At 41.3% G+C, this 17,015-nt stretch overlaps 2 protein-coding genes across 8 annotated transcripts in view; one reads left to right on the plus strand and one right to left on the minus strand.

Moving 5' to 3' along the window:
- The window catches only part of RCN2 (reticulocalbin 2), a 5,334-nt gene extending 4,720 nt beyond the window's left edge, over positions 1 to 614 (minus strand). Inside the window, exon 1 of the mRNA XM_042473998.1 lies at positions 294 to 614. Coding sequence (XP_042329932.1) covers positions 294 to 614 — 321 coding nt within the window. The remainder of the gene's footprint in view (positions 1 to 293) is intronic.
- Positions 615 to 2,631: 2,017 nt separating this feature from the next.
- SCAPER (S-phase cyclin A associated protein in the ER) overlaps positions 2,632 to 17,015 on the plus strand; it is a 134,175-nt gene continuing 119,791 nt past the window's right edge. For 2 of the 7 annotated variants that reach the window (XM_042474254.1, XM_042474255.1), the window contains exons 1-3: positions 12,195 to 12,270; positions 14,551 to 14,668; positions 15,250 to 15,320. In XM_042474254.1, coding sequence (XP_042330188.1) covers positions 12,208 to 12,270; positions 14,551 to 14,668; positions 15,250 to 15,320 — 252 coding nt within the window. In that variant the 5' untranslated portion in view covers positions 12,195 to 12,207. Of the gene's footprint in view, positions 2,671 to 5,449; positions 5,480 to 12,194; positions 12,271 to 14,550; positions 14,669 to 15,249; positions 15,321 to 16,565; positions 16,635 to 16,723; positions 16,760 to 17,015 lie in introns of those variants that run through there. The other 5 variants (XM_042474251.1, XM_042474252.1, XM_042474248.1 and 2 more) reach the window with 5 other exon arrangements.

Here is a 17,015-nt window from a genome sequence, read left to right on the forward strand (position 1 = left end):
TATATCTATATATACACAATATACATAACGTATTATCTATCTAGGGAGAGGCAGCATGGCCTACTGTTTGAGTCTTGGACTACAGCTCTGGAGACCTGGGTTCAAGTCCTAGCTCTGCCATAGAAGTCACACTCTCAGCCTAAAGGATGCCAATGGCAAAGCCCCTCTGAAACAATCTTGCCAAGAAGAGAACCCCATGACAGAGTGGCCCTAAATATGGAATGACTTGCAAGGCAAGAGGGAGGCGAGGCGAGCGCGAGGGCGCCCATGGGTGGCCTCCTACTCCTTCCCACCTGGCCTCCAGCAGCGCTCTCGGTCGTAGTCGGGCAGGTGCCGTCCGTCGCTGCCCATAGCTCCCTTCGCCCAGCCCGCTCCCCGAGGCCCAGAGGCCGCGTAGCAGTAACCCCAGGCCCCAGGAGCAGCGGAGGAGCAGGGCGGGGCTCATGGGTTTTCCGCGAGGGAAAAGGCCCGGCCTCGAGTAGGCCATGGCGCCGAGCGAGGGAGGCTCTTGGCACGGCGGCGCAGTCAGGCCTAGTCCGCCTCCAGCGCCTCGCCTTCGCCTCAGTCGCCTCAGTGGCTCCTCCCCCGCGAGACAAGGCCGCTCCCTCCGCCATTTGCATCCTCCTCCTCCTCCTCATTATTCTTTCATTTGACCAACAACAAGTTTATTGATATTAGTAACAAACAATACGTTTATTTTTCTTAAATAAATGAATAAGCATTTTATTATTATGACCAATAACTGGTATTACTTAGTAAAATAAACAATAAGTTTATTTATTCTTAATAAATAAATAAAGTACACTATTGATGATGGCAACACAGTTTATATTTTTTAGAAATAAACAATAACGTTATTCATTTTTCAAAAATCCATGGAATAAGATTATTATGTGGACGACTAACTTATTTATGTAAATACCAATCCCATGTTTTTTCTTATTAAGTAAAATAAATAAACCCACATTAGCCGACGGCTTTTGCAGACAACATCATTAAAACATAATGTAAAAGGGACACTTAATTGTAATAAAGTAGACACACAATAAAAAATATATAAATATAAATAAATAAATACATAAAAATATACCAAACAAGACTGAGATTATATGTCACTTGTTGTTGCCTTCACACAATAAATTGGAATAAAATATACTGTACAAAAAAAACAGATTATATCTGGTCACTTGTGTGTTTGGTCACTTTTTGTTGTTGCCGTGTGTGCGTCAACACACTATTAAATTGGTATAAGACTACAAATAAACTGGAGATATATTTGTCACGTTGTTGTGTTGTTGTGTTGCTGTTGTTGCCTTCCATTAAATTGGTATAAAACATACAGAATGAACTGGGGTTATATTTGGCCACTGTGGTTGTTGTGTGCCTTCGCTTTAATGGCCCATGGCTCAGTGCTATGGAATCTGGGGATTGTAGTTATTGGGCACCAGAGCCTCCTACACCAAAAGGCTAAATGTCTCACAACACTCCAAGTCCCAGACCCCTAGCTAAAAGTGTCAATCTGGCATTCTGCGTGCGGAGGCATCCTAGAGTGCTAAGACCAGGGCCTTCCAGGCTTTGTTATGTCTCGAATACAGCACCCCCCCCCCCCCCCGCTTAGCAACAAAACTAGGCTCTTTCCTCTTCAGAGCCATTCTTAGCAGGTATTGATTTGTGATTATTCCAAAACAGGCCAGATTTAGAACAATTAGAATTAATCCCATTTATAGGATTTGTTATCTTTTAATTGCATTAATTTTTTCAGACTTCACGTACGTTGTGTTTGGGCGAGGGTGTTTTGTTTCCGCTGTGCTTTAAAGTGTGGCATCATGAATGGTGGGCCACAAGTACAACTCGGCCGCCCGTTGATTCCCGCTGGAATCCTGGGATTGTAGAGCAACCTGAAGACCTGTGAAGTTACAAATCCCAGGTTCCATGCATTCAGGTACGCACTTAAAATGGTGCCAAACAGCATCATTCTACAGTGTAGCTACATCCATAATAGACCATGTAAGGCTACAGATCCCCGGATTTCATAAAATGGAGTGACAGCACTTAAAGCCGTGTCAAGCGCATTATTTTTTACTTTGCTGCACCCCCTTAAAGACCTTGCAAACTACAATCCCAGGATTCCATGGATGGAGCTGCACCACTCAGAGGCCTCAATCTGCATTATTTCTTACAGTGTGGATGATGCACTCCTTATAAATGCCATCCTTTCTTGTGCAGCTCGCCTCCTCTGTGTTCCCATCGTCCCCAAGGAGCAGGGGCCGATGGGAGTTGTTTAGTTTCAGCATCATTCTGGAGGAGGCTCCCTATCTTGAAAGAATCCCAGGTTTGCCAGCAGCGAGGAGAAGGGCTAGCGGCTTCAGAGCCAACGACTGAGCATGCGCCAAACTCAGTTGAGCTCCCATTCATTGACTGAGCATGCGCAAAACGTAGTGAGGGCAAAAAACCACCCCAGAACCGTCGGCTTCGTTCGCGGCTACTGACATGCGCGGAAGTGCTTGCGCATGCTCAGTAGCCCCGGCGCAGCGGCGGACAGTGGCTCCAAAAAGCGCCTCGCCGGCCGTTCTGCTGCTGCCAGCCGCCGCAAGGCCCACCGGCGGGGCGAGATGACGTACAAGCCGGCGGGACGCAGGCGGGCGGAAATAGCGCTGGACGAAGGCGAGGGTAGTTTCTTGGAGAGGAGTGGAGGCAAGATGGCGGCGCTCCTCTCCTCCTCCTCCTCCTCCCTTCTCCCGGGCAAACGGCCCCTCCGACCACCCGGGCAGCCGCCTCTGCGCCACTTTGGCCCTTCTCTCACTGCAAGAGCCCCTGGGAGTTGTATTTTTAGGGGGCAACCGCCCGCTTCTTGACAGGGAAGGCTAGGTGCTCAACAGAAAACTACAGGTTCCAGGGTTCATAGTCCCGGCATGGCACGTTTTAAAGCAGTCTCTCTCTCTCTCCTTCTCTCTCGCTATATGTGTGTGTGTATATATCTATATAATAAATACAACCACACATACATACATAATGTATTTATGTATGTGTATATTATATCTGTCTTCAAATTATATATCCAGCGTTCCATAGCATCTGAGCCCCGGACGTAAGGTTGTGCCAATGCTGCCTATAAATCCCAGGATTCCATAGCCTGAGCCCTGGCAGTTAAGCAGTGTCAATTATATAGTGTATACTATGTAAAACCTCAATTATATAGCAGTGTGGCTGCAGCCTTTGACCACCTTACGTCCATGGCTCAGATGCTGTGGAACTTGGGAATTGTAGTTCCTTGCGGCGTCAGAGCTCTCTGACAGGGGAGGCTGAATGTCCACAGAACTAGAGATCCCGGATTGAATATCTCCTGGCCTTGGCAGTTAAAATTGGTGTCAATTATATAGTTAGACGATTGATAGATAGATAGATGGATGATAGATGTTTGCAGTGCGGGCTGCAGCCTTTGACACCCCCTTAAAAATTCCATGGTTCAATGCTGTGGAGCTCTGGGAGTACGATTGTGGCACCAGAGCCCTCTGACAGGGAGGGCTGAGTGTCTCACAAACCGACAGGTCCCAGGATTCATAGAACCGAACCGTGACCAGTTAAGCATGGTGGTCTGGAATGGGTGAGATTTGAAACCCAAGAATATAGAGACGGGTGGCATGTTGGGAAAGACTGTGTTGTTGCACATGACAGTTATGAGGCCCGCGGAGACTATCCACAGCAGGAGAGAGCGTTGCCTCCATATTTCAGTTTTCTCATACCCAAATGTAGTTGGGGAACATACGTTACGAAGGCTGATACGTTATGTTATTTTCATGATTTAACCTCCCACCTTTCTCCTAGCATGGGACCCAAGAGGGCTTACAGTAGAAGATTAAAACCAAGTACTGTACAGTTAAAGTTTAAAAACAGTTAAATGTATTTGATGTCGAAGGCTTTTACAGCGGCGTCCATAGTTTTTTGTGGTTTTTCCGTCTATGAAGCTATGTTCTAGAAGAGTTTGTTCCTGATGTTTCGCCAGCATCTGTGAGAAGAAGTGCCAGCCACAGATGGTGGCGAACATAAGGAATAAACTCTCTAGAACCTGGCCACTTGGCCCAAAAAAACCCACAGGAAAACTATGGTTAAATATATGATTGTATCAAATGCTAAATGTGATACAAATAAAATTCCCAAGCGAACATTAAAATAGTCTGAAATCCCTGTGTAAAGTTTGGGACCGAGGTTTTCCAGAGGGCAGCCGGTACCTGCAAAGTCGGTTGACTGATGCCAGGAAGGGATGAGGAATCTCTTGGTATCGCAAAATGGGCTGCATCTCACATGCACCATCACTGCTGCTTTCTCAGCTTTTGTGTGGGTTTCCCCTCATTCTCCAAAGGCTGATACTAAACGAAACTTTAGGAAAAGCTTTCCTTAAGCTTAGTTGAGACCATGCGGCATAATGGTTTGAGCACTTGGATGTGACTGGAGACCAAGGTCCACTTCCCAGCTCGGGAATAGACACCCACTAGATGTCCTTTGGCACATCACACTCTCTCCGTGTTTTTGATTTGCTGAAAGTAAACCAAGGTTTCGCTACCAGTCCTGAAAACCCCAAATCAAGACCCAAGGCAAGCAAATGAACTGCACTCGGTCAAGAGGTTTTCCGAAGGCAATGGATTACCAGTTCAATAGACAAAACATATCCTCTCACAACACAACTCAGGCTGTGTTGTGCAACACAGTACAACAAACCAAACACAAACTCCACCATTAGCTGTGCAAAACACACTTCTCCCAAACCAAGGGTCCCACAGTATATATACTGCACACACTTCCATGCCACCAACCTCTGAAATGCGCCACGGGCAGGCGACAACGTCAGGAAAACTCTTCAAGATGTAGCCCCATAGCCAAAAAACCCAAGAGAACCTATTAAAAGCGTAGTTCTTGCAGTCCAAGGGTTGAAGCAAAGGGTGCGGGGGAGGGGTGGGCCGGACCGCGGGCCCTTGACACGGTTACTCTGGGACAGGGTGAACGAACTGTCATCGTGTTTGGGATTTGGGTAAAGTAAGTGTTGTCTGGGATTTGTTGTGGTATGAAGAATGGTTTTTTTACAGTTGTGTGTTGATTTTTTTTTAATTTTTTTCTTTACTTTTTTTTTTTTTATTTTTTTTTCTTTTTTTTATTAAATTTTATTTATGGGCCACAAGACGTTCTCCATTTTGTGTGATGGCAGGAAGGGTCATGAGGAGTCGGGATGGGGCAGAACAGTATAAGTCCGGCTGGGCTAGTGGTGGATTATCTCCTTCCTCAAGCAACTGCTCCTTACTTTCCTTTAGTTGTCATTATACGAGATATTGTTACCTCCCCACTCTTAGTGCAACCAGCAGTATTCCTGAGGATGTGTGGTACCTGCATAATCTTCATTCTATAAAAGTCTTTTCTTTTCCCCCCTAAAGTGGCTGCACAGTTTATCAGGACTAAAAGTCCTAAGGACCTAGCTTTGCCTTTCATGGTACGGATAGCACTTTGTTCCTGTTTCTCCTGCAGACGAGAGTTCTGTGGCATCTTGAGTGTGTCTTAGTTTATCGTGGCATGACTGGGGGCCAGATTAGATGTTTTGCTGCACGCCACGTCCCTCGTACCCCTTGCCGCCTCCTCTGCCGCCCACCCTTTCAGCTTTGCCCTTGCTCCCTGCATGGTTTTGGAAGTGGCCAGAGGTGCGTCTCCTTGCCCCCCGTATCATCACTTTTGCAGTCCCTTGCACTGTGTGGTGCATCTGCATGCTACCTTTCATTCCTTCTTTTTCTACCTGGTGTCTGGGACGTCTATCCTGGGGTGTAGTCTGGATCTTCTTAAGGTGGCAAAGTAAAGTTCTGACCATTCTGGGAGCCTGTACCATCCTGAAGCTTGTTGCAGGGATAGAGCCTGTATGCTGGTGGTTCTCACCAGGCAACTGGTTTTCCCGTATGCTGCTCTAAGGCTGCAGGGCCACCTTACCTGTTAGTCCCCTGCCCCAGGGGAAAATAATAGTGAAGAGGAAGCTGTGCTGGGTGCATTCGTGTGTTAATGAATCTGGCCATCCTTGACTGTATCCTTCCAGTGGGATGCTTGCCTCATGTTGGATCTGCTCTTGCATGTGCCTTCATAGGCAAAAACCTGTTTTTGTCTGATGCACGTGGTGAATCGGGCAGGTATGTGCACTCATTCAGTGAAGGTGGAAAACCCAAATGTGTTTACTGATTTTCTTTTATCCTTGAGCCAGCCAAGAATGCAGGCTTATAGGTGATAGTCTTGAGCTGTTGGAATGCCTTCCCTAGAGAGGTTTGCCTTGGCCTTTTCGTCCTCGGCTAAGCTGTCTTTATTCATCCAGTGTGTTTATGCTCCAATTTGCCTGATGTTTTGTTTGCCTCCTTTATTATCGTTGTCCGATGTCACTTTTTCATTTCATTATACAGTTGCCTTTCCTTTTTCACGGGGATCCATTCTGGACCTCCTCATGAAAATGGGTTTCACTTATATTCCCAGCCCCGTGGCTTGAGTATAGGCAGGGGCACCCCATTCATTTTTTCTGTTAAGAATTAAACATGATACTATTTGTCACGTTAAACTTGTGAGGGACAGAAGTCAAAGACTGCGAAATGGAGGGAGGACTGTATTTAGGTTTTAACAACTTTTACCCACACTGTTGTGTAGAGTCCCATCCAACGTGAATGGATGGGACAGCGGAGAGAATGCTAAGACATTTACTGCTGCCGTGAACTAGGATTTAATGCTTTGCCGTAAATAGCAGTAGTAAATTGAACAGACTTGTCATTTGTGCATGTTTTTCATCAAGAAAAGAAGAGACTAAATCAAGTGCTGATTTATGGCTCTCTAGATGTTGTGGAATTGCCATTCCGGTGATTCCTTTGAGTCCTGCGATCAGAGTGTTGTTTAGGACTCGATGGGGTTGCAGTCCATTGTGGCTACCTCTTTCCTATCTCAAAGTCGTTTAATGTGTTGTGGTATCGAAATAAATGTGGTAGTCAAAACAAGGCATCTAATACAATCAATGTATATAAAAATCCTATGTTTGGGAGTCCCAGGCAGAAGCCTAATGGTTTGGCACCATTATTAGACCACATGAAATCTGTGGACATGTTTGTATGCATTTTTCTACAAAGTATAATCTGGGTGAACACTATTTCAGCTTCTTTTTATTTTTATTTATTTTTATTTTTTAGAAAATTTTTATTATAACATACACAAATACAAATTCACAATACCATCTCACTACAAACAAGAAAAGACATCAACATACAAATAAATGCTTCAATACAATTGACCGTGTCGGTCTTGTTCCACTTAGAAGATTTTCACACATAATATGATACTCTGTTAATTTAGTTAAAAAAAACAACCATATTCCATAACTGCGTCAACAAAAAAAAGTTTCATGTTATACATCTAAAGTAACGCAATAAACAAATTCAGTTATATATACCCATTTGTTGATAATTCTTGAAGGTAAAATAACAACAGGTTGAATTCACCACGCCTACAGATCTATGGCATTATAAATCCACAGTATACATCTAAACATTGCCATTTCTTATAGATCTTTCCCACATCCTTATCTTCATCATCTCGTCAAAAATATCCATTTCTTTTGCTTTCCTCAATTTAGCTATCCATTCTTCTTCACAAGGGATTTCTTTCTTTTCCAAAATTGTGCATAAAAATACGTCCCAGTGTGACCATAGATAGGATCCGCGATGTTTTTCTTTTGGCTTTAGGTTTTCTAAAATACCAGTCATATTAAGCAAAAATAAACGAGGATCCAGTGGTAGTTCTATTGTTAAAATATTCCCATTAATCTATGTATATTTCCCCAATTTCTTTTGCCATTTTACATTCCCACAAAGGTGAAAAAAGGATCCTTCATGTGTTTCCCATTTCCAACACACATTTTGCAGTATGTACAATTTCTTTATCATGACCGGAGTCATATACCATCTGTATTCTCTGTGTATAGTTTTCTTATTAATTTGGCAGACAGTAAATTTCTTAGTATCTTTCCCAGACTTTCCCCACAACTCTAAATCTATCGAACATTGTAAATCTTGAGACCATTTTACCATTGAATGTTTTACCACTTCATCTTCCATTGTCTTTTTTCAAGATTTATATACAAGATAATGTTTCTTTCCATATCATCAAAATTTTATCTAAATCGTTAAATTCTTTATAAATCTCTCTTGTTTTAAATCTCCTTTAAATCTTTCTGTAAGTTGGAAGTTACAAGTACCAATCTATTTGGTTCACTGGAAGAATAGCCTCTTTTTGTCTCATTGAACAAATATATCAAAACCTCAAAAGATCAATCTTTATATGTCACCAGGTATCTTGTTATCTCTTGTTCTTTGAAGAAAGCTTCCTGTGAGGAAACCCATTTGGCAGACCCAGATAGAAAAGATCTTAACCTTGTTCCATACAAAAAGCAGTGCATTCCTCAAATAGTGCTTTTAAAAGTCATATTTCTTTTACCTTATCCACCAGAGATAGGCGTGGATTCCATATCTAAGATCTCCTACTTCAAGTGCCAATAACTTTCATTACTCAATTGAACCCAATTCTCTACCCGCACATACATACATGATGCAAAATAATACAACTCCAGATTAGGTAATGCACAGCTCTCTAAGTACTTCATCCGTTAGACTTTCCATCTATTCTGGCTCGTTTCCCCTCCAAAGAAACTTTGAAACTTTGATCACTGGAAGATTCTGGAAATAAATAAGAAAACGAGGCAAATGTTCATCTTATTATTGCAATTCTTCCATATAAAGAAAGATGGAGTTAGACCCTTAGCTAAGTCTTTCTTGACTTCTTTCCATAGTCTGCCATAAATATTTCAAATAAATCAATATTCTTACTAGTCAATAATCCCCAAATATTTGGCCTTATGTACACCTTGAACCAGAGATTCTATCAATTCTGTTGTTCTTTTTAGCCAGATTTTTAGTTAGTATTTCTGATTTATTTGGATTAACCCTCAGCCCTGAAAATTTTGTAAACATTCGATAGTATTAATTAGCATCGGTATAGTTTTTATCGGATCTTCAATAAAAACAAAATAAGATCGTCGGCCAAGGCTCTTGCTTTGAATGCGTATTTTCTAATATTGATTCCTTTGATTTTTCCGTTACATCTAATTATTCATCAATACTTCAAACGCTGCAATGAACAGTAGTGGAGACAGAGGCAAACCCTGTCTCGTACCACACTCAATTTGAAAAGTATTCGGTTCTCTCCTCATTAATCAATAATTGCGCTTGTTGCTTTTGTAATTAGCCCGGATCAATGTTGTTGTCATGTTGTTACCCAAGTTCATTTTACTCAGTAACTCTTTCAGCTTCAACATTACATTATTCCTTTGTTGCATGACTACATTACAGAATCTGGAATCAACATTAGAAGGGAGAACGTGATAATTCTGCGTATCGGGCACAAGATGGCTTGAGCCTAATGCCATGGGAGAAAGACTGTTGAAATAATAAGATTAGAGTGATCAAACTAAAGGAGAGCAATGGCAACTTGGAATAATGCTGAAGATCTTTGTTGCTGGACAACAATTCCCATGATCTCTGATCATTTATGTATTTAGTACATATGTATGTATGTAGGCCAACTGTCAGTGCTCTCAGAGTTGTGTACAAATAGAAAAACCAAGAGCAGGAGCAGAATCACAGATGTGACAATAAAAACAAATAGAGCAGCTGAATAGATTCAAAGTTTTAAAATATGAATGGGTAAAGGTAACTAAAGAGCCCGTACAGACAGGCCAAAATAAAGCTGCTTTGGGCCACTTTGGAGATATGCTGTTTAAATGATGCATGTGTCCTAAGAGGTCAGAAGCCACACCAAAGCCACACTCTAGTCCTAAGGAGTAGAGTGCAGCTTTGGCAGCTATAAAACCTAAATGGTACCCTCAGTGATAGAGTCAAGGTTTGAGTGGAAACAGAAGCTCTTAGCTTGATGTCAGAATGCTACTGAGGAAGATCTCTGGTGAATCTTTCTTGGGAGGGCATGCTGAAGATGAGGAAAGAGAGCGCTAGTGAGAAGACTCTTATTTATTTATTTATTTATTTGGAATATTTATACCCCACTCTTCAGCCAAAAAGGCTCTCAGAGCAGCTTACAAATGATTAATTAATTTAGACAGTTCCCTGCCCTCAGGTTTACAATCTAAAAAGACATGACACAAAAGGAGAAGCGCTGTTGCAGACCGTGTCATAAGGGAGAATCTCCCAAGATGATTATAGTACAGTTGGCCCTCCACATTTGCGGCTTTGATTATTTGTGGTTTTGATTAATACGGTGAGACAGTGGTTAAATGCCTGTATTGCAGCCACTCACTCACAAACTACAAGGTTGTGAGTTCAGTGCCAGCCAGGGGCTCTGGGTCGACTCAGCCTGGCATCCTTCCGGAGGTCGCTAAAATAAGTACCCAGCTTGTTGGGGGCAGTTAGCTTACACTTTGTAAATCACTTAGTACATCAGTAAGCAGTATAGGAATGTACTTGCTATTGCTATCTAGGGCCCCCAGCACAACTCAGTCAGACCATAGAGTTGTGCTGGAGAACCCAGACGTTCCTAGAGAAAACAATTCCCTAGACATTTGTAGGTCTCCCAGCATGATTCTGTGATTAGCATCTTGCAGATGTTGACCATATTGTTGTACTGGATGACTTGGAGATTCCTGGAGAGGTGTTCTCTTAGTAAAAAGAACAGTGTTTTATTTTTTCTTTGTTTTTCCACGTTCATGGGGATCCTTCACCCCTAACCCCAGCAAATGTGTAACACAGGGGAACAGATAGATGCTGGGATGGTCATTTGATCATACTGGCTGCAGATGGTAAAGACTGGAGCTGAGCGACATCTGGAGCTGGGGGAAATTGCGTTCAGCATCTCCACAATGATCACCCTTTTCCATTAGGATAAATATACACTGGTGCCTCGGGATACGAAATGATCGGGTTACGAAATTTCCGGGATACGAAAAAGTTGGATTGGCAAAAACTGTTTCGGGTTACGAAATATTTTTCGGGTTACGAAATTCATTTCGGCGCGAAATTCAAATGCTGCAAAGTGCAGCTATAGGCTTTCCAGTGCTAACGGCTAACTGTTTCGGGTTACGAAATTTTCGGGTTACGAAAGGAATGGCGGAACGAATTAATTTCGTAACCCGAGGCACCAGTGTATGAAGAATCCATTTTGGCAAATTGTCAGGGAAACCCGACAATGTGAGAACTATACCTGACATGAATCTTAAAAGTTATTTCAGTCAGTGCTATTCAAAGTGGTGCTGGTCCATAAGCTATTGGCTGTGTGGCCAGTTTCCAGAAAACACACAGTGCTGTAAATAGATATCTATTTGAATGTTAAGGATTTTGTTCTGAAAAATAATAATAATCATGTTCTCTCATGAAATTTCTCAAAGAAAGCAACCCACCCAGTTCTGGAAACAATGAAATGGTAGGTAAGAGAATAGGGCAACTAGGAGCTGCACCACAAATCTAGAGCCCCAACTACTAGATTTAAACAGAATTAAGCAGTGGCACTAGGCACTTTTTAAAGCCACCTTTTTCTCTTTCCCACCCAGTATTAAAAGAGGACAGTTTTCATATTGATCTAAAGATTGTTTATGACACTTGGGTATACATAGGAAGCTTTCATTCATGTTTTCTGTGTAAGAATTAAAACATGATACTGTTTTTGTCACAATTTACTGCAGACCTCCAGATGTTTCTGGACAGCGACTCTCATCATCCCTCATTGCTGGCTATGCTAGTTAGGGCTGCTGGGAGATGCAGTCCAGCAACATCCAGAGGATTACACATTTCTCACTCTGATCCAGATGTTCCCCAAACTCTCCAAATGAAGTACATTTTAGTTTTCTATTAAACAACTCGATTGTTTGATGAATAAAACGAACCATTCATACTGTAGCATAATATCCTGGCAGTGGAGTGTTAAACTGTAGTTTCTAATTTTATGTTAGTAGAACAGGCAGTGCATTGCGCTTATGAAATTATCTGCTGGGCCAGCAAAGGCTGGTTCATTAGCAGCATAATTGAATCCAGTGCATGGTGTAAATGTTACATGGCTTTCCAGCTTCAGTAAAGAAATTCTTGAGGCTTGTGGACTGAATTTTAATATGTTGAATTTTTTTTTATATTACACAGCTATGATGACTTCATGGGGTCAGCCAAAAATGTGATTAGCGAATCTGTTGACTTAGAGGATGGTTACAGCATGATGGTAAGTCATCTATTGTGATAACTTTTTAGTGTCTTAGTTTTGTTGTTGCCCAGGGTTGTATTGGTTGATGTGTGAAATCCTTTCCAGCTTCCACTTAAACGTACTCTTGAGAGATTGAGAAAAACCATATGGCTCAGTGCAGATATAATGTTGGCTTGTGACAAACCACAGTTTGTAACTATTAAGTCAGGTACTGCCTTGTGAAGTCAGTTATTGAGCTGAGTTCAACTACCAGATTGATGACAGTTTTTGGTTGCTTTTTTTCAAGGCTGGTCTCCCCTTTTTGACACTTGAAAAGTGATTATTCCTAGTGATTTCATTCTAGACATAGATATTTCTGCATGACTATCTTATTGTACGTGTTCATTTCATGTAAGTAAATAAACTAATTCATCTTTATTTTTTTAAGATTGAGATATCTTATTCTGAAATGTTTAAAAGTATTGTATTACAAGGGGAGCTGTAACAAATTTTTGCAGCAAGGGTGTTTCCTGTTGATTTATTTTTATGTCATCAGCAATGGATATGAATAATTGTCTCAAATCACAAAACTCTTAGGCTATAGGGTTTTTTTTTCTCATGAGGCAAAAATTGCAATACATACATATATAAAGAATCAGCAGTTCAAACTCTCCAATTAAACATGCTTAGTGATAAGGGGTTTCATGTATCTTTTAAAATCTGGTGTGACTATTTGCAACAGTTTTACAAACAACAGGAACCACATTGTTTATATTTGCTAGCATTTTGAAACATGCCTTGGAAAGTGGCACCCCTTTGAAAAGGCCGGCCCTGTGTGGATCTGTGTCTTCTCAACAAAATGGTGGAGGGGTGGGGGTTGACACTTTTTGCTCTAAAGTCTTTACTCCCCTTGGGTTTGGCAGCCTGCAGAAGTAGCCTTGTCTGCAGCAGCCAGCAGAGCAACAATTGACCTCCACTAGGCTCCTCTTCCCTTGTCTTTTCATATCTGAATGCTTCACTTTGATTTTGGTTGTTTGAGGTGCAGAGATGCTGGGGTTGAGGTTATTCCACTGTTCTCTTGTGACAAGAAAGATTAGATATAATGAGGAATCCATTCAATAAAAGGACCCAAGTTCTTAGGAAGACACATTTAAAATGCGTCCATCTATGAAGTGCAGTGTTTCCACTGTGGACCATGGTGGTTCCACTGTTCCTTCTTTTCATAAATGTGGGGCAGCAAAACATTGTGTCAGAAGCAAGTCAGATTTCCTTTTTGTCATCCACATTAACATGGCACTAGATGCACACTGGCTTTGAATTGAGACAGATGATGATCTGATATGACAAAAGACATGTCGGTTATCAGTCCAGTGTGTCCCTTTCATTCAATGCAGTTCATCCCACCCATTGGGAAGTATCTTCTTGAAAGGGTATGTATGCAGTTGAATTCTCAGAAGCCTCTTGGTAGATATCCAAGACAGCTTTTTTCATCCGTGAGAGACCACTTTCAACAGTGTTTTGATCCATGGGGCTTTGATTATTAATTCAACAAATAACTACAAGTAGGCATAAAAGCTGGCTTAGATAACTCCCAAGACTGAAGTGATGGTTTAAATATCATTACAAAGTGTTAGGAATGGTGTCTCTTTTATTTCTTTACAGCTTGTGGTAAAATAGCAGTTGCAGAAACCCTGTAGTTTTTGTTCCTCAATATCTGACAATACATGCTTTTGTGCCTGAAGATTAAGTGCCTGACTAGTGCACTGAAGATTAAGAAACGGATTGGATGTAACACCAGAACATGGTTTGTAAAATCAATCCATGGTCTCCCCAAATCATAGCTTGAGTGGCTGGCAAACCAGGATTTGAAACTATGGTTTAAATCTCAGTTTGAACAAATTATGTTTTGGATGTTGTAGCTGAATTGACAAAACATGGTTTGGATGATTGTTTTGCCCATGGAGGCTGCTGCTCCAAGTATTTTCAGGGAAGATGGGGAAAAGGACAACCAGACATACCATGATTTGCCTGAACATTTGGAACATAAGAGGCACTTTTGAATCTAAACCAGCTATGACTTGGGCATTGTTTCTCAACCAATCCTGTTGGTGCAATGTTCTCAACCAATCCTTGGGAATGAGCCCTGTGGAAAAAAGTGGTATAATAATAATAATAATAATAATAATAATAATAATAATAATAATAAAATTTTATTTATATGCCGCCCTTCCTACGATCAGGGCGGCTCACAACAGGTTAAAATACAAACAGATTAAAATACTTGTTAATGTTAATGGATCAATTTCTTTCTTTTCTCAGGCTTCTTTCCAGCGCTCTAACAGTCATGATAAAGTAAGAAAAATAGTGGCTGAGGAGGGTCGCACAGCAAGGAATTTGATTGCATGGAGTGTGCCTTTGGAAAGCAAAGAAGATGATGGTGTGTATTAACTCTGTGTGTGTGTGTTGGGGTGGGGTGGTATTTGTATCCAAGAAATAACTCTGCTTGCAAAATGATTGATACACAATTCAGAACAGATAAAGCAGTTTGCTTCTCACACAGTATTCAAAATGTGAACTAACAACCACAATGTTTGGTTGTCGTAATTGGCTTAGATGGCATTAAAAGGAGATTAGACAGCGTTCCTGGCACAGTAAGACTCAGTTATTGGTCCTTGAGATCTGAATGGGCATTCTAGTGAATGCATTCTAAGTTTGGAAGCTCTGAAAAGAAGATTGTTAATAATTTCCCTGGGGATAGTTATTCCTTTCTGTAATTGCAGGCATGTCATCACAACAGAAACAGTGAAAAATAGGCCTCAAAAATTACACATACATACATACATACATACATATATATATGCTTCCCCCCTTATGTTTGAATCTGGTAGTTGCAGAGATGATGGCCAGTTGTGGTGCCTTGTGATGTCTCTGCTCTTATTCCCAACAAGTGGCAATAGAAGAATGTTTAGATTTTAACATAAGCCTTGAATGGGCTAACCTGTTTTTATCTGTTTACAGGAAAACCAAAATGGCAAATTGGAGGAAGATCTAAAAAAATAATTCAAGGAACCCACAAAACTACTAAACAGGTATAAGTTTTCTCAATTGGTTTTACATGTTTCACCAAAAAAGCACAAGTAGTTTTAAGTGGAGCTAACATGCTTAATCTGGAATATTTTGTTGAACTGTAGCAGAGAAAATTATTCTCCAGTAAACATTTCTGGGTTATTGTTGTAAATTGCAGCCAATGCAACAATTAGAACAGCCTTTTTTAACTGAGTACGTTTTGGGTGTGATTAAGTTAGTAAGGCGTAGCAACATTTCAATTCTGTTTCATACCAGACACACTCAGACAATACAAAGCTAACAAGAAGTAGATCTTAAATACTCAGCAAAAAGAAAATCCTTCAAAATGAGACAAGTGAGGGTAAAATTAGCATCCAGATGTGATGAGTGTACCTTTCAGTCTCTGGGGAAGCAGCCATTTGTACTGTTATTTCAGACTGCCTGGAGATTAAAAAGCTACATTAACACAAGTCTCCAACTGTTCTGCATCAATAATTAGGCTATATTAAATGCAAAGTGAAAAAAGTGCAGCTGTAAAATGATAGCCAAACATCACCAGTGGACACCTAACACTTTCTCTCTTGAGGCTGTTCAGTCCCTTTAACACCAGGGCTGAACAGCAAAGGCAAAATATATTTCCTTTTGTGAAAAATCCACAACCAGCTTGAAATAACCCCAAATTCCCCCCAGGTTCTTTCTACCCCATTTACATGATGAAGGCCAAAACCTCAAATTAGGTCCAAGCTGTCTTCATGACTACCACACATGATTTAGGGTTTCCTCTCCCGAACCCACATTAAATAACTCACCTTTTGCTGTGGGTTTTTGTCTTTTTACAGTGACAATGGTAGCTGTTTTTACTTGCTGTCCCCGTGAGTTGTCCACTGTTCCCGCTGTGGGTGCGAACCACTCTGAGATCAGAATGGGGGCCACGTAGGAAGGCAGCCACCCGTCATTCATGGGAACTGAAAACCTGCAGCAAAAGAAAGCAGTTGAGCGGCAGGAATTTGGGGCCAGAAAACTCCAGAGGCATCCCAGAGTATTCTGACAAGTGTAAACCTATCCCTAGATAATCAAGGGCTTTTTACATGCAACATGAGCACAGTGATTTGGATCTTCCCTTTTTCTTTTCACCCCTCCTTATGTTTTGAGGAGGTGGAAATCATACTAGAAAATTTGGCTTGGTATAGACTTTCCAATCAGGCAGAGAAAAATGGGTAATTTAAAGTGAACATTAGTTCAAAAAAGTGGAATTAAATTTATTACAGCATGGCTGTGATGGGTTTATTCAACATCACAAAGACCCTTTGAGGAGAGAGAGCCCACCCCATGCACATGTATGTATATTTCCATCATTCCAGCATTGATTTTGGTACGCTAAATCTGTGTGCATGTACTCAGAAGTAAGTTATACTGCATTCAACAGGGCCTACTGCTAAGGGACATTCAAAGACGGCAGCCTGTGAGTAGAATATGTGTGTTTGGTTTATTCTACACCCTGTCCTTTCCCCGGTTTTAGAATGGATAATTTATGTCCCAGACTGCAGGATGGATTAAGTTGTACTGCTTATTGCTTTTGGCTTTACATGACTTCTATCAATTTCTTCTGAATTCAGGCCTGCCTATAATTAGTTTGTATTCAACAGTCAGAGCCAGAGGGCACTATTAATTTGGCTGTGGGTGGGGAGTGGTTCAAAATAGTGAATTAGTGTAAGCTG

This window comes from Sceloporus undulatus, chromosome 6 (genome assembly GCF_019175285.1).
Source record: "Sceloporus undulatus isolate JIND9_A2432 ecotype Alabama chromosome 6, SceUnd_v1.1, whole genome shotgun sequence".
In the NCBI taxonomy this organism is placed as follows: Eukaryota; Metazoa; Chordata; class Lepidosauria; order Squamata; family Phrynosomatidae; genus Sceloporus; species Sceloporus undulatus.